The sequence below is a fragment of the Channa argus genome, chromosome 4, assembly GCF_033026475.1.
Source record: "Channa argus isolate prfri chromosome 4, Channa argus male v1.0, whole genome shotgun sequence".
Lineage (NCBI taxonomy): Eukaryota > Metazoa > Chordata > Actinopteri > Anabantiformes > Channidae > Channa > Channa argus.
Genome location: NC_090200.1, coordinates 15,851,160 through 15,867,680, shown reverse-complemented (window position 1 = coordinate 15,867,680; position 16,521 = coordinate 15,851,160). Strand labels below are relative to the sequence as shown.

At 41.3% G+C, this 16,521-nt stretch overlaps 1 protein-coding gene across 2 annotated transcripts in view; it reads left to right on the top strand.

Annotated features, from left to right (window-relative positions):
* igf1ra (insulin-like growth factor 1a receptor) overlaps positions 1–16,521 on the top strand; it is a 69,508-nt gene that overhangs the window by 32,764 nt on the left and 20,223 nt on the right. For both annotated transcript variants that reach the window (XM_067502799.1, XM_067502800.1), the window contains 2 exons: positions 14,568–14,868; positions 15,832–15,968. In XM_067502799.1, the coding sequence (XP_067358900.1) occupies positions 14,568–14,868; positions 15,832–15,968 (438 nt within the window). The remainder of the gene's footprint in view (positions 1–14,567; positions 14,869–15,831; positions 15,969–16,521) is intronic.

Sequence of the window (16,521 nt, the reverse complement as noted above, 5' to 3'; positions counted from 1 at the left end):
ATTTGTAAATCACTGTGATTATTTGTATAGAAGCTCTTGTCTTATACCAGTCAAACTATGATAACCCCTTTCTTATTTAAAGTGGAATCCATTACGACCAGACTTAGGTGCTCTTGTCCTCAGAGCACAAAAGTTTATTTGCATTATTATTTTGTATAAACCTCCTAGTAAGTCAATTTTATCTCCACAAATATAATAACAAGGTTGTTTACTTTCCTCAGAGGGGGTCTTGGTGAACACACATTATTCACATGTTTATTTCTTGGTAACAATCTTGACTGCATCAAATTTTCACTTTCTGTTTCAAGATTTTGACAGACAATATAATTCAATAAAAGGCAAATATTCTTCCCGAAAAACATGTCCAAGCCAGCACTGATGGTGTTTGATTAAAAAACTACTGCCACATTTGTGTTTTGGCCGTCTGTTTGTTGAGGTCACAGAGAGTGTATCCTCTCCTCCCTCTGCTTTTCTGAGCAGTATATTACACACTCATGACATGAGGCTTTGAGCTGCCAAGATGCACTGATCCCTCACTCCCATTGCTACCCTTAAACCACAGACACAATGCTGGCATGGCTGCCATTGGGTCTCTGGGGGGAGTTGGGGACTTGCAGCTCCATTTAATGCATGATGGGACCAAGCCGGGGGTCTTGTGCTGATGGAAAAGGGTCAATTGTTCAGGCTTGTTATTTTTTTCCTCGTAGCACTGTAGTGCTATCCAAATAACTCAAGGCTCAGGGTGAATAAGAGGACAGAACATGCTGCAAAGGCAGTGAAGTAGATTTCGCTTATTTTTGCTATATAAGCGTATATAGACCTTAAGAAACAAGGCTAAGATTGCTTCCTTACCGTATGTAATCTAAATTAATCAATAAAATATTTACAAGAGTCAGTCAGGCTACATTACCAAGGTCAGGAATGGCGCAACCTCTGCATTGTCATGGTGTTCTCACACCCCTGTGATCCATTCTGTAGCAGGTAGCAGGTCCCATTAGCCAGTCAGTCACTCAGTCAGTCGTTGCTGTTCATGTAGCGATGTACGTAATGAGAGCTGACACAGAGTGATGGTGCAGACAGGAGGACATGTCACTGTGGCTCAGGGACACAAGGACGTCCTCTGGTTTTGTTTACTCCTCACTGTGTACATTAAAGCTGCTGATTCTGCCTACAGCGATCATTGCCTCTTCCTGTCTCCCCCCCAACACACACACACACACACACACACACACACACACACACACACACACACACACACACACACACACACACACACACACACTCACCCACCCCACACAGGAAGAGCCAGACTAACAGCTTGGTGAACTAGTGTTTTTCCCCCTCCAGGACAGGTGATCTAGTAATAACATGCTTCAGGTGTGTCTGCTGTTGCCTACATGTAGACGGAATGTGTTGCTGTGGGCAAAATGGGGCTGAGAAGAAATGATGGAATGCTTCTTTGATCTGTAAGACTGTCTGGTTCTGACTATCTTTTTTTTTTTTATTTAAGTTTAACTCTCTTGGCTTTAATCATTATTATTTAAAAGGGTACCAACTAAATAATGTTATTTTTCCCTATAATTTGAAGAAAGGAGTTGCAGCCCTGTTCTTAGATGTCATATTTATTTGCTTTATTTGCTTTGGGAAAGCTATGTGTCTCTTTATAATACCAGCTGACTCCTTGCCAACCTTTTCACAGTGCTTTGCAGTACAGCGCCCCGCAGCAGTGGGCTAGTTAGGATAGCAGATAGCTGGTGTGGAGCAACTCACTATATAGGATAGACACACACACCCCCAACAGGGTCAGGGCAGAGTAATATTAGCTCTAATCAAACCACCACCAAGACAAAGCAGTGCTTGGAAATGTGGCCACGGAAAAAGGCCTGCAGCCAGAGCCAGCACTTTGATGGCTTCCTTTTGAGTGGTAGTTAAAAGATATGGTCTCCCTGGTCTCTCTGTTTCCTGTGTTTGCTCCGTCTCGCTGTGTGTGTGTGTGTGTGTGTGTGTGTGTGTGTGTGAGTGATTGATGGCACATTGATTGAGCAGCGTGCTCCCATTCCCCCTCTCAGTCAGCTATCTGTCCCGTGGTTGTCCACAGCCCAACACTGACTGTTCAAAACATGTTAATGTGTGTGTGTGGGTGAGCATGTGCATGTTCATGTACATTTATAGGAATCCTTGATCTAGCAGGTGTGGATTCTCTTCTCCCCTGCCTCTTCTCCAAAAGTAAAGACTAGATGATGTCTAACTGGAAAGATATCATTATCTGCACGGCTTGTAGTGCAGTTAGATATTAGAAGCACACCCATGGTCTATTGCCAGGCGTAAAGATTTCTTTTCCTCAACCAGTTCCAAACCTGCAGCAGTGCTGCCATGGACCAGTAAATGTAGCCTCAGGACTCCCCTTTGGGTACAGTTTATGATGTGCTTGTTTGGGGTTTACTTTTTTCTTATTTTATTAATCCCATGGGGAAATTGTTGTGGACAGAGTGCTAGTTCTAATACGCTCAGGGTTTGGGGTTCAGTGTCTTGCCCAAGATACTTCAACATGTAGCCAGGAGGAACCGGGAGTCAAACCACTGAGCCTGTGCTCCATGGATGACTGCTTAACCAACTGAGCCATAGCCATCCCCTTGATTTCAGACCAATAATAGTTAGCGAGGCATTTATGAAATAACTCCAACAAATTACTGCATTGGGGTACAGCATGAATGCAATATTTCTCGTATAAATTAGAGTTGGCTTTTTCTGTGTGCGCAGTGTGTGTGGCGTCTGTGCGCTTTCCTCTTTCCTTAGGTTCTTGCACATACTGTATATTAGAGGAACAAAGTGATCTCTTAAGAAAAACTGGTGTAAGATTATCTCTTGGGGGGATCCTTCAAAGTCTGAAATATTTCACATGTTCTGTGAGAAATGTAGTTTTTTGTGATGTAGCTTGTGTTACATAATTATGCTTTGTCTGTGCACTAAACAATACATGTAGAATATTCTTTGAGAATTTTTAAGATTGACTGCACACATATGTTTAGATTAATCTCAGCCATTTATGAGAAGCCATAGCTTTCGGGTTATATCACAGAAAAGACTCCCCAGTCTGGTGTTTACGTTCTCACTGTATAACATGTCTCCCTTTGTCCCATGGCTCAGACCCCCTGTTATTGCACTAATACTGTTGCAGCCCAGACTGTTGAATCGTGTGAGGTCTTAAACGACAGGGAGACAGAGGCATATTTTTCTGAGCAAGAGGCCCCTAAGTGGGCTGCAGTGTTGCGTGCCCCCCATCGATGTCCCAACTGAAGTAGAAAGTTGTCTGTGGCTTGTTGAGGAGAGAAAGAGAGGAGGGGAAATATGGCCCACTCTTTTCAAACTGTATCTTTATGTCTCCCCTGACTGCGAGTGTGCCACTGCATTTCACAATGTAGGCCATTGTTTGTTTGGGAGAGAAAGCGTGGGTATTTTGTTTCAATCATTTCTAAAAGTCTTATGTTTGACACGGTGGGGGCTTAGCACTTCCTCTGGTTGGAGGCGGGAGTGTTCTCTGTGCCCAGTCTCTGCCTCTTTACTGGCATCTGTCTTCCTGCCCTCTGTCATCTTTTGAATGCCCCAATTTACTGTATACTCACACCTGTGAAATTTTCTAACAAGGCTTGAACTTTTTGGATTATCTCCATACTAGGACGAGCACGCTGGGAGCTTTTGTCCTTTGCCACACTACTCTCGGTAGAATGAGGTTTACCATCTTGTCGCTGTGGACACCTCTGGTGCCTCAGTACCAGCAAACAGAACACTTCTGTTCTGTTCTGTTCAGATTTCTTGCTGCAGCCCTCTTGATTCCTCCTGTGGTTGTATTAAGGCATTTTAACTCTCCTACACACACACCCTTCCCTAGTCTGACTAAGGGCTAATTACTCATGGACTGATGTGATGCTGGACTGACCACCGAATCTGATTGTTGCATGGAGAGAGAGGCTAGCTGTCTTATGTGTGCAGCTGTCACTTTACCTCCATCCTTTGTCTCATAGGATATAGATAACCTGCCTACAACAGAGATTGATCCCAGTGATGAAGACCTCACCAGAAAACCACATCTGCATTGTGTGTCCATTTTATTACCACTGATTTCTCTTTATTCCCTAGCACATCTTGTACATATTAAACAATTATTTCTCAATATGCCTCCTCATAGGATCTTGTTCTCTTTGTGTCTATTTCTCACTTTCTCTTTGACCATCCAGTTGTTTCATTACTAGAGATATACACAGTGAAGCTCAGTTGGTAATTTGGAAGCTGTCTGCTGGTGAAAACATCAAATCTTGATTTCCTAATAACTAAATATTTTGAAGCATGAAATAAAACTTGTCACTTGGCCTGTGTTAATTATGAAAGGCTCTCTTGCCAAAACAAAATCGTGGCATATGTGCAGTGTGTTTGTGATGTATTTGTGTGTGCATGTCGGTGTACTGTACGCGTCTCATTCTGCCTCGTAGTAACTGATCACACACTGAGCCATTAGAAGCCACATGGTGGACTTCAATGGTAACAAAGTGTGATGTGGCAGAGGGGGAAGCATGAAGTGTATGCTCTTCAGCCCTGTGTGCGTGTCCTGTGTCACACACACAGCATGTATTTCCACATCGATGAAAGAAGAAAACTCAAGTGCCAAGTGTGAAAGCACAGCACCTTGGGTATACAAATAAATGAATGTGTTCATAGTTCTTTCATTCTTGTTTCATTTTCCTGCTTCTTTTTTTCTTCCCTCTCTCTTCCCTCCTGGCCTCCTTCAAGGTGGCCATGTGAGCTGCTGAGGTCCCTAAAAGGGGCAAATGAAGCCGAGTGTTTGTGAGTGTGATGGAGAGAAAGAGAGAGAATGAAAGAACGAGAGAAATGGCCTGTTAAAGTTGAGAAAAAAAGAGAGGAGGAGGTGGAAGAACTGAACTCTCCACCCACCATGAAAAGAGGAGGTGAAAAATGGGGGTAGAAACATGATGTCACCGAGAGCCAATAGGAAGTGTGGGCTGGGGACTGTTTAAGGCCTGTCAGCTGTCCTGCTCCGTCCTCATCGGCTGCCCTCTTCTGCTGTGGGTTCACTATGTCCAAACACGGCTTTATTCAAGCTTTGCCCCATCTCTAGCCTTTGGCTTCTAGCCTCTGACCTTTGACCCAAGGGCCTGCACTGAGCCCTTATAACCAAAATCTCTACTCCCAGTCTCCAATTCATGTTCAAAGACCTGCTCTTGGACCCAGTTCTCTGTAGATGTTTTACCAGTGAAACCCTTTCCCTCAACTAAATATAATGATGATTAGATGGAGGACTGCAGTCTGTGCCTCCCATGGTTTCCACGCTTCCTATATCATGACTGAATATCTTGTGTTTGAGAACAGTAGTCAATAGGAGGCTTGTATCATAGTAAAATTTGATCAACGCCAAAACTTACGATGAAACTGAGTCGCTGTGTCTGAGACTGTGTAAAATTTACTGAAGGTGATGTAATCTGCAGTTTGTTCAGAGACTTGTAAACACTGACGTTTTTTACACTCCACTGCGTTGGGCTTTGTACAGCTGCCATATTTGGTGATGTTGTTACCCAATTAATAATGAGCGCAAACTATTATGAGTTCACTGTTTACTGCAGTGTAATGGCTTTTTAGTGTAATTGCTCCCTTTATATGTATATGGCAACCCACACTAGCTGTTTGAATGTCACCTTCAACTACATGGAATAAAGAGGGTGTCTAATGCAATGTAGCTTTTACTTTTGGCATTCGGGCATAGTCTTTGTAAAAAACAAAAAACAAAAAAAAACAAGTGCGCTGTTGAATTAAGACATTTCCGATCATTGGTCTTCTTTGCCCTTATCAGTGTGCAAACATGACAAAAATTCCGCAGCAAGTACCTTTTTATTTGTATGTGTTGTTCAGCTGTCCATGAAATACCTGCAAGCTGCATGCTTTTAAATCCCTTAGCAGATAGGAAATTGGCAAAACAAGCATGCAAGTTTGTGGTTTTTTTTTTTTTGTTTTTTTTTTTAAGAAAAAAGTAAAGCCTGACAGTCCTCTGTACTGTGAAATAAAGCATTGTATACAACAAGTACTGGATCAATGCATTACTATTTCCCTCTGATACCATCTGGGACTGTGGTATCTTATCAGACCATTACACTTGAAAGGTCTCGCCTAAAGTCTCAGTGCAGGCTCTCAAGTTGGAGAGAATACTCTCAGTGTCCTTACTGTATGTTAACTGTTGGCACAGCTGGCCCTGCTAAGCCTGCAGCTTGGCCTTTTTAAAAAATGAACACAGCTTCACAAAAAGGATACTGTGTGTTCCCTCACATAACTCACTATGAAAATGAAATTAAGTGGAGGAAAAAGGAAACCCTAAATCCAGATGTCATGTTTGAAATTATTAATAGGTCTGCGCACAACGTCAAGCTCTACTGAGGTGGCAAACACTGAAGCACATATTCTTAACAGAGTAGGGAGATGCACTGGAGAAATGGGCTGAGCAATGACATTTCACTGCAGTCTGTCTGAGTGGCAGCAAGAAGCCACTGCCCTCTCACATGAAATCTACTGTCAAACATGCAGACAAAGATGGAAAAGTACGTTATTTCCACGATATATAGCCTTGGCAAATGTACACAGCATGAATCCTAACACACACATATAAAATGTCACCAAACTGAAACGTAATTTCAGGATTTACAGTCCCCTGGCTATCAGCGCAGTAATCAACTAATGGCCTTTCTTAGTGTTTGCAGACTGCTCCATTTTAACCTGGTAGGAATGCTCATAATCAACACAAACTTATCCCCATCAGCTTTTCAGCTCTAAATAAATGCTGCTATGCTTAATCAGGATTAGGACCTCCTTGAAGCCAATGTGAAATCAAGATGTGTCATTTTGAATTGAGACATCGTGCCAGCAGAGCGAATGTATGCTAGACGGTGTGCCAGCATGAAATCTGGGCATTGTGTGCCACCGCAAAGCTGCAGATGGTCATCTACAGAAATAGGCCTTGGCACCAGAATTGCTACTATTCTGATGCTTTGATGGTGAAGGATGAACCAAGTTTGGGTACAGAATAAAAATGTTACACAAAGCACTGAACATAGTTGCTTGCAGCATTTGACAGATGGTGTAATTCAGAAGTCACATTTTTAAGAACTAAGGTATTTATTAAAGTGCTCTAAAGTCAGTTGAGTGTTTTGAGAATTGACATTGGTCCATTTGCTGGAGGTTTCTACTGTGCTGTTGCTTGTCATGGGTACACAGCCAGGTGTTAGACTGTGTCTGCAAACATTCAACACTAAAGCCAAAAAAAGGGCTAAGTTGTTTTTGGTTTTTTTTTTTTTGTGTGTGTGTGTGTGTGTGTGTGTGTGTGTACACTTTAATATGTTTCTCCCCAGTGTTGTGCAGTAAAGCTTGAATTTGATGGATACTATCTACAGGTTGTACAAGTAAACAAGGATTTTCCCATTAGTCATTGTCTTTATGGGCGTTTCTACATTCACAAGAGGGATTAGGGTGTGATGTGTGGGAAGCTGAAGAGATGTGAGGCTTGACATGCTCTCACTAAGCCCAACCAGTCACCCAGGTAGAAAATAACAGCCAAACTGCACTGCCAGGAAACACACTGTATTTAATAAAGCAGATCTGGGAAGCCGCATATTTTTAGAAACCACTTTGCGAGGGGAAACACCTCAGAATCTGTAAAATAAAACATAAACCTTCTTGAGTTCTCCCCGAAGTCTTTCCCCATCTTCCATTTCTTTTGATATCTGCAATAAACAAGATAATTTCTGTAAATATCATTAGGGTGAGGGGCGAAAACACCCAAAACATTACACTGGCAATTTGACTTGCCCCTGCTAAATGAACCGATTGTCACTGATGTTTATCTTCTTCAGAAGACAGGACCAGCATCAGAAATGGACCAGGTGATGCAATATCTTTCCATTGCCATTCACTAAAGCATATCCTTGCAGTAATACTTAATGTAGATGTGTCTTTGTGAGTAAGTGAGTAAAATATGCTGTGCCATAAATGTGTCTGATAGCTTAGTTCTTTTTCTTTTTTTTTTTCTTTTCTTTATTAACAAAGCCTTCAAGTGATGTTAGTGGCCAGGCCCTATCAGTCAGACTTCAGAGTAGGTTGGAGATTTGACTGATATAATGAGGACGACTGCCACAGAGGGCTGTCTTTTTGCTATACATATGACTCTGGGGTGTTTCTGTCAAAAGATGAACTACGACTCTGCGACTTTTACTAGAAGTCTGTCCTGCAGAGACAGAGAAGTTCAGTTTGAGTCTGTGTTCAGTTATGACCTCAATCATTTTTTTAAAAAGTAGCTCTTTATTAAAGGGACCCAAGCATGTTTATTTGCAATACGTTAGTAATTGTTAATAATTTTTGTTTGTTTCACTGAGGCTGTGTCTGTAAGTTGTTTGTTTTTGTCTGGCCAATAGTCAAAAGAAAGTCATTTAAAGAAATTTATCCGAATTTATTAAATAATTTATAATCAAACAGTTGCCAACAACATCTTATTGATTATTAATAATACATCTATGCATGCATTGTCTCAACCTAAAGGATGTCTATAACATTGGTGCATATTCTATTGCTAATAAGTTAAGTTTCTACAGCTATTGTTTAACAATCACTTGGAAAGAATTATGATTAATCCTATTCATGGATATTGTATTAATTTGATTTAAAAATACCAATTAATGTTGATCTTCTTTTTCGCTTTTGCCATTTAATAGCTTCAGGACTGTTCTCCACTGTAGCTTTTCAGTGTAAAACCATTGTTTTCAACAGGTGATGGTGATGCATCTCTGTGTCTTGTTAGGACATGCAATCAACAAAAAAAGGCAACAACAACAGCAGCAGCTGCAGATCGGGCCGAAGCCCGAGGGTAGAAGGAAGGGGTGTGTGTTGTTGTGACTGAACGTGAGTGAGGGGAAATGCCACGCATGCCTGAACACACAGACCAGCACATAGTTGTGTGAAAAACACATTGCTCCTCTTTAGTTGGCATGGGAGTGGAAGAGACCTAGAAACACTGGGACAGGGAGGAATGCGCTCACATACACCTTGTGTGGAGATTTAGCCCAGCTCCCCTGAGCTAGCTGTCTGTTTGAGAAATTTACCACAATTATTGGAAAGTGCCCCCCGCCAAAATCCTAGCCAGGCACACTCTTTGTGAAAAGGTGGATGAACATCACTTTATATCAATGCATCCCGACCCTTGAGAATGTGTGTGTAGCGTTTGGCAGTGAGTGAAGGAAGCATCCTCTTTCTGGTGCTCTAGGCTGATGTGGTTTAAACAAGTGTCTGGAGTGATCCACTGGGGGCTCCCGGGGAGGATCGGGTTGCCGGATGAGGATGTGGCCTGATGGAGCTAAGGGAGTTGGGGTGTTCGGCCCGCGATCTGGGCTGCTGCAGCCCCTGATAGGCCTGCCATCTGCTCCTGTACTCCTGTTCAGCTACCTTACTGTCTGCTACTGCTCTCGGCTCTGGTAACCTGAGCTCACTGGCTCTGACTCTGTACTGAGTGGGAGGCTTTGCATCCCCACAATGCAATGGATTACTGTAGAGTAAAAATTTTAGTAAATGGAGTTAATGTTGAAATAAATGTAATCATGTCCTAATGGAGCGATCGCCCAGTTTCTTAATGTGAAGCAAAGACAAGCGATGTGATTGACACCTAATATGAAGCTAACCTCAAAATCATAGGTGGTTATGTTCAAAATTTTAAAAATGCACTGCACATAACCATGTGAACTACAATAAAGCAGTCATAGATGTCAGTTGTCATACATGACTTTCTGCAGAATACCTGAGTTTAAATTACATGCTCCCTTATAGCCCGGTCGTGTTTTATTATTAAAGTTATGACATTATAGTTAAGGGTAAGCACTATCTACAGGAATAACGTTACCAATTCTCGTTGTTGAGCAAGCTGCGTCTGTTCAGGTTTTTCCTTAACTTATGGTTTCTCGGAATCTGTGGAAAAGCCATGCTTAATCACCATGGTTACAACATACCCCAACCCCCCCCTCCCAACGCCTGCTCAAGAGAGGACTTGTTTACCATCTCTGCTCCAGACTCAATAACATGTCAGTCATCAGGATTAGAACCTCCCCTGCCCGCCTGCTATTGGTCTAGCAGAAATCTCCCAGTCTAACTCCGTCCCTCCTCTTCGTTCAACTCCTCCTCGCTGCCATCCCTCCCCAGAGCCCAACTGTGAATAATGAATGATTTCCCAACTGTCTGTCACGCTTTCTGCTTATCTTGAATGACACAGGAAAAACATGTGCACTTTGAAATGTTATAGTAATATAATAATGTAATATTTCATCTTTTATTTTCAGGTCACTATGGATAAAACCTGATTGCTTTGTTATTGGTTACATGCCTCATATTCTTGCGCAATACTTAATCTTCAGAGGTGGCAGTGGCCTTCTGGAGGTTAACATATCACCAGCCACCAAATGTAAACAGTGTAGTACTCTTATGTCCACAGCGTACTCTCTAGCAAATGGGACATGATTTGCATTCAAAAGAGAAGCACTGCCACCCTGCAATCCTCTTCTTCCTAAGCACTCACATTTTTATTCAATAAAGTAATGCATGTGTTTGAGACTCCAACTTTGAACCATGTCAACCATCCTCCCATCGCACACAGACACACTCGACTCATGATTTAAAATTAAATGTGGTCCTTAAAATGTATAGTCTTGCATAATACATGCAGACACACACATTTCTCTACGAAGACAGTTAAAATCCAGCTTACTATCAGAAGCCTTTGTTAATGCAGACTGTGGGGAAGAGAAAGGCATGGTCAAAGGGCTATAGATCACATGACCCTAAACCCTCCCTACATTCTCTGTTTTCAGAAGGCAAGTCCAGCCTGACAAAGAAATACATTTGATGCTTGCTGCTTCTTTTGCTCTGTGCAGGCCCATAAATGTTTTTTTTAAAAGAAAAAAAAAAAAGACATCCTCACTGATAACAGTGGTTTTAAGCTATATGATTCATCTTTACTTGTCTCATAGTCCTCCTCCATGATCATGCTCAAAGCTTAAATAGCATCCTCTTGTCACTAATTCCCAAAGTTGTTATTGTGTTGCAGCGGAACAAGGGATTAACATTCCCCCGCTTGAATCCTCTCTGGCCTGGAACATTCTGCAGATTCTTCACATAGCCCAGTGGCTGTAGGATACCTTTTAGAATAAAAGCCAAACAGTGCACAGCACTTGTCTGTCTCTCACCCTAGTGATCCCTCCTCCTCCCTCTGCTGTTTTTATTTATTAGTGGTCTAGGGATGCACTAGCTGCTCAGAAAGAGACTCCACGGTGCTGACTTCTGTCTCATTTACTATTGATGAAATGGACCTGGCCACTCCCCATGTCGCAGTGCTCTGGGGAGGGCTGGTTGTTAGCTGTGGTGTCTGACCTGACTGTTTGCTCAGGGAAAAAGCAGGATGGAGGGAGTCCCACTCATACAATTTTCTTATTACGTTTTTCCCGATGCTTCTTTTTGTTTTCTACTGTATAATTTCGTCTCTTAAGATTTGCTTCATGTAATAAATTAGATGCTTGTAATTTGTTTTTGATAGCATGAAACATCCACCAGCATCATCCTTGTGACTACAAGGATGATGACGCTTTATCTTAAGAGGGGCTCCTTGTTAGGTAGTCCCTTTCCTTTGAAGTAGTGGAAACCCACAATGCCCTGCATAGCTATGTGTAGAGAGCAGCAGTATGGAAATAGGGCCGCATTAGGAGTATCTATAAATAGAGGATTGTATCTTTGATACCACAGGCTGTTTGGACACACAGAGTAACCGGGTTGACTTATATGGATTTAATGCAATAACTTCCCCTCCCTCCGATTTTTTCTGGTGGAAGGTATGCATGTTTGGATTTTCTCTTCATTGAGGAATCTGTTAAAATGATGCGGATGGAAAGGGACCTCCAATAGGGCCTATTAGAGCTTGCCTTGGCTGCCCCCTTTTGGTAGGATTCCAAGAAAATGAAGCCTGGCTGATGTTTCGGCAAATGTGCAAAAAAGATCTTGAACACACTAATGTCAGCATCACATTTCCAATCAAATCACCGCTGTTATGTGAAAAGTGTGTGTTTTCCATTTGTTTTGGACCAGATGCAGTATAGCCACATGCAGTATTCATGAAGTACAGCAGAGCCAGACAGCTCCTGATGTGGCAGAACGCGTACAAAGTGCAAAGCTATATGTAGCCCTGGAAAAACCAAACTCCTAAAGACATGCATGTGCAACATAATTTCAAAATGTGGCTTATGAGGAGGATCATTGGTTATTCCTGAGGTACTGTAGTGTATTGTACAAAACAAAAACAAAGTACTAAATGAGATCGGTTTTATTATATTTATTTGTTGAGAAAATGGCAAGGGATTGTTTTTCTTTTGTCATAGAATTCTGAGGAAATGCGTCATTTCACTTCACCTCAGCACTATGAGATTTGACTGAATGTGACAAACACTGGTAAATAGTTGAGAAACTCTCAGCTGTAGCAATGATCTCTTCATTCCTCCTAGTGAAGTAAAACTGAAGTTGGCACTGTGGTAGTGTGTATTTGCTCTGCAGCATTGCTGTAGTGCACCGTCACGTTCTTAACCTACACAGATGTTTTTTAAAGCAACATGAAATATTCATCAAGAGATTAGCTAAGCAGCCGGTTTCATTTTCTTGAGTGATTCACAAAGTGAACTAAAGATGCTCCGACACCCGTGTTTAATTTAAGAGCAAATAAACAAGTAGAGCCCTTTTCCTCTTTCTGTCTGGCACACAAATATTCACATACCAACATGCATGTTCGCACATCTTTCTCACAAACACACGCACACACATATTCTTTATCACATATAAAAAGAGTGTTAGGAAGATGGCTAAAATAATGACACTGATAACAGGGAAGTAATACATTTAGTGTCACAGTCTTGCAAATTATAATAACACACATGAAAGAGTGGTGAAATGTGGGTTTTACTTTTTATGTGCGTGTGTGTTTCCTTCCAGCTTTGCACCAAGAGGCGGTTGCTAAGGAACCAGGAGTCCTGTGCCTCTTATTTCAGTTCAGTTTAGTGTAGCTCAATTCAGCTTTATTGCCCCTGTGGGGAAATTTGTCTTACAGCAATAACAAAGAGCATAACAATAAATAGTAAACGCTTAAGGTTCCAATATACAAACAACACAAAGATGTGGGAGGGACAGGGTTGTGCTGCTTGCACAGTTTTGTTATATGCAAAAAAGCTTTTTTCAACAAATTAGAATTGATTTCTTAGCTGTTACACCTGAACTTGACTCAGTGTTTCCCAGAAAAGCTTTTTATCTAGACCGAGTCTCCTCAAACGGGGCACAATTATTTGTCGAAAACATCTTTCACCAGGCCTTTTCACAAGCATTCATACAGGTCCATACAAACTCCAGGTGGCTTTTCTATGGAACTGACTCATCTAAAACTAGGACAACCCTTTCTGCAGTGTGTCTCAAGATTAGTTAGCGGTGGAAATCATCTGTTTTCTTCCCTTTACATCTGCTTCTCCTGAAGTGCCCCTCTATAAATAGGCTACAGTAAAACTGCTTTTGAACTTTCAAAACATACTCCTCCCATTTTCATGTGTGTTACTGTTAAGTTCGGTGTGAGGCAGATGAGGTAAACTTAAACACAAACAGAGGTGATTCTCCTGTCTTTTATGTACATTGACGAATGCTAGTAACTTTTATCTTTTCTGTGTCAATGCTTGGATTTAGAAACACTAATTCTTTACAGATGAATGCTGAAACATTACTGCTCCTTTTGCAAGCTCAGTAAGATAAATCTGACAAACTCTGAAGATGCACAATCCTTCAAATACGTTGTCTGTCTGTCCAAGCAGCTGGGAAATGCTTTGTGTTATTGATAACACATTGTTTTTGGTTTTGGATTTTAGTGTTGCTCGGTAAATAGAGAGGAGTTTAATTATTGACGTTGCTCAAGTTTAATTTGAAACACCCCATATGATAATTTTTTTGGTTGATTTTTCTCACAGACTGGAAGGATGTACAGTGGTTATTTCTTAGAAGCTGTGGTGATAGTGGGAGTGAGCTGTACTTGTACTTTTTATTATTGTGGAATATTAAGAAAATAAGAAAGCTAATGTTTTAGGTCTAAACAATTCACTAGAAACATCAAATTGCAGACGAATTCAGATTTTTTTATCAGTTGTTCTCTGCTGCTCTTTTTGGTTCAAAGACAACAGATGAGCACAATGATGCCAAATGGAATTAGTTTGCTGTCAAAAAATAATTTGTTGGTCTTATAGTGGGAATGTGTTGACTCTGTACTTCCCTTTTAACCTATTTAAAACATCTTCATAATCCTTGCCTGCTCACAATTATTGAAAGTTTGCTGTCTGCGTTTTGACAGACATTTAAATCACAACCTGTGTTCTATTAGCCTACAATTTATATCTTTCGGACCTGCCCACTACTTGCACCTAACCAAAACTGACCTCTTCCCTATGCTTCTCTGTCTTCTCCAGTGTGTCCAGAACGCTGCAAACTTGCTTGTACAGACAAGGGGGAGTGTTGCCACAGCCAATGCCTGGGCGGCTGCACTGAACCCAACAATGACACCGCCTGCTACGCCTGCCTCCACTACTTGCACGAGGAACGCTGTGTGCCAGACTGTCCCCCAGGCACTTACAAGTTCGAGGGCTGGCGCTGCATCACCATGGAGGTGTGCTCTCAGGTGCACCTGCTCAGTGACATTCACTTTGTCATCCACGGGGGAGAATGTATGCCTGACTGCCCCTCTGGCTTCAAACGCAACGAGACTAATGGGTAAAGACATCCCCTTCACTTTTAGTTTAGGTCTTTGTGATTTGGAAGTGTCATGCTGGGTGGCTCACTGAATGTATAAAACATCAGGAAGAGCTTCTTAAAATTAACCATGTACATTTTGTCTAAGATTCTCAAAGTGTAAGCATCTTTTAGGTCTTGTATATTCATTTGTATTGGATCACAGCCTGATGTTTTTTTTTCACTGAGAGTCATAGGTCTTGGTATTGTCATGTAATTTCTGGCAAATTTTTCTGTAAAAGGATCTGAGTTTTCTCTTTAGTATTCATGGACACTAAAGGAGCTGGTGCTCACTCTGTACTCGTGCATAATAAATTAATTTGCATGAAGTATCCTTAAAATGAACTTCACCTGACTACAGGTAGAAGAGATACAGAGAATGATACGCTGTTGATGATTTAAGTTTAGACTGCTAAAAAAGTTCAGAGGGAATGACAGGTGCTTGGCATTTAGTGCCTCATTTTTAATTATTACTCAAAAGAGTTTAAGAAGAGACTCAGCTGTGTCTTAATTAGCGAACACTTCCTGGTATACTTCTTTCAGTTGACGTTTCCTTTGTCTGTAATTACCTAGAATAATGAAACTTCTCTCTTGCAGTTTTTCTCTCTGTTTTGTTCTGTCAGTTCCCAAACTTTCCATGCCGAGTATCTGCTGCTGTATATTTTTTGGCTGTGCAACTGATGTTTTGTCTCTGAGGTCAAAAGAGTGATTCACTTTCGCATGAAACAGAGTTCAGATGAGAGCTCATAAAAGATTAAAATGTGAGAGTTGACCTTGTATCATGCAGTGGATTTCTCTGGAATTCTTGGGAGCTAGGGAGTGGGCAAATAATTTCAGGGTGAGGTAGAAAAGTTAGGGTGAGATTTTACTCACTAATTTTCATGTTTCATGTTCCATGTTTCTTTTTTCTCATTCGCTCCTTCCCTTTGCTTCTGCTGCACACAGTATGTTATGCAGTGCCTGTAATGGCCTGTGTAATAAGGTCTGCACGTCTCTTGTCATCGACTCCATGGATGCTGCTCAGTACCTGAAGGACTGCACTTACATCGAAGGCAACCTGGACATCAACATACGCCAGGGAAGTGAGTGCAGCTGCGCACTTTTAATCACATACTGTAAATTTTCCCATGTAACTCAGCTAATAGACCATACTACCCTTCAGGAAAATTAGGTAGACTACATTAGATCAGCTACAACTTAGCATCCGACACATCCGAAATGTATCCAATAAATAGTATTGAACATTGCTTTATTATGCTGTATAATATCCTATACTGATCCTTTATTGGCTATAGTATTGTAGATAGTGTACTGTTCCCTTGATGACTATATAAATATTATAATTGGTATTTTAAAAGCCTGGTGTTCTAGGCTTCTAGGATGCGCAGTGAGGGCCATAAAATCAACATTATGTTTGCAGACTAAACCCGTTATCACAATACAATTCTGTTCTTTTGCTCATTGGCTTACAAGCTATTTTCCACATATGATGAAGTTTATGCAGTTATAGTGCTCCCTGGTTTAGGTGCACAGATAGCCTGTCTGGGTGTAAGAGTGCCAGTAGAGTTTGGTTTAGTTTCTGTTTATATTTATTTATATCAATTTTTTTTATATGCCGTGTGTATTTATCTCCTG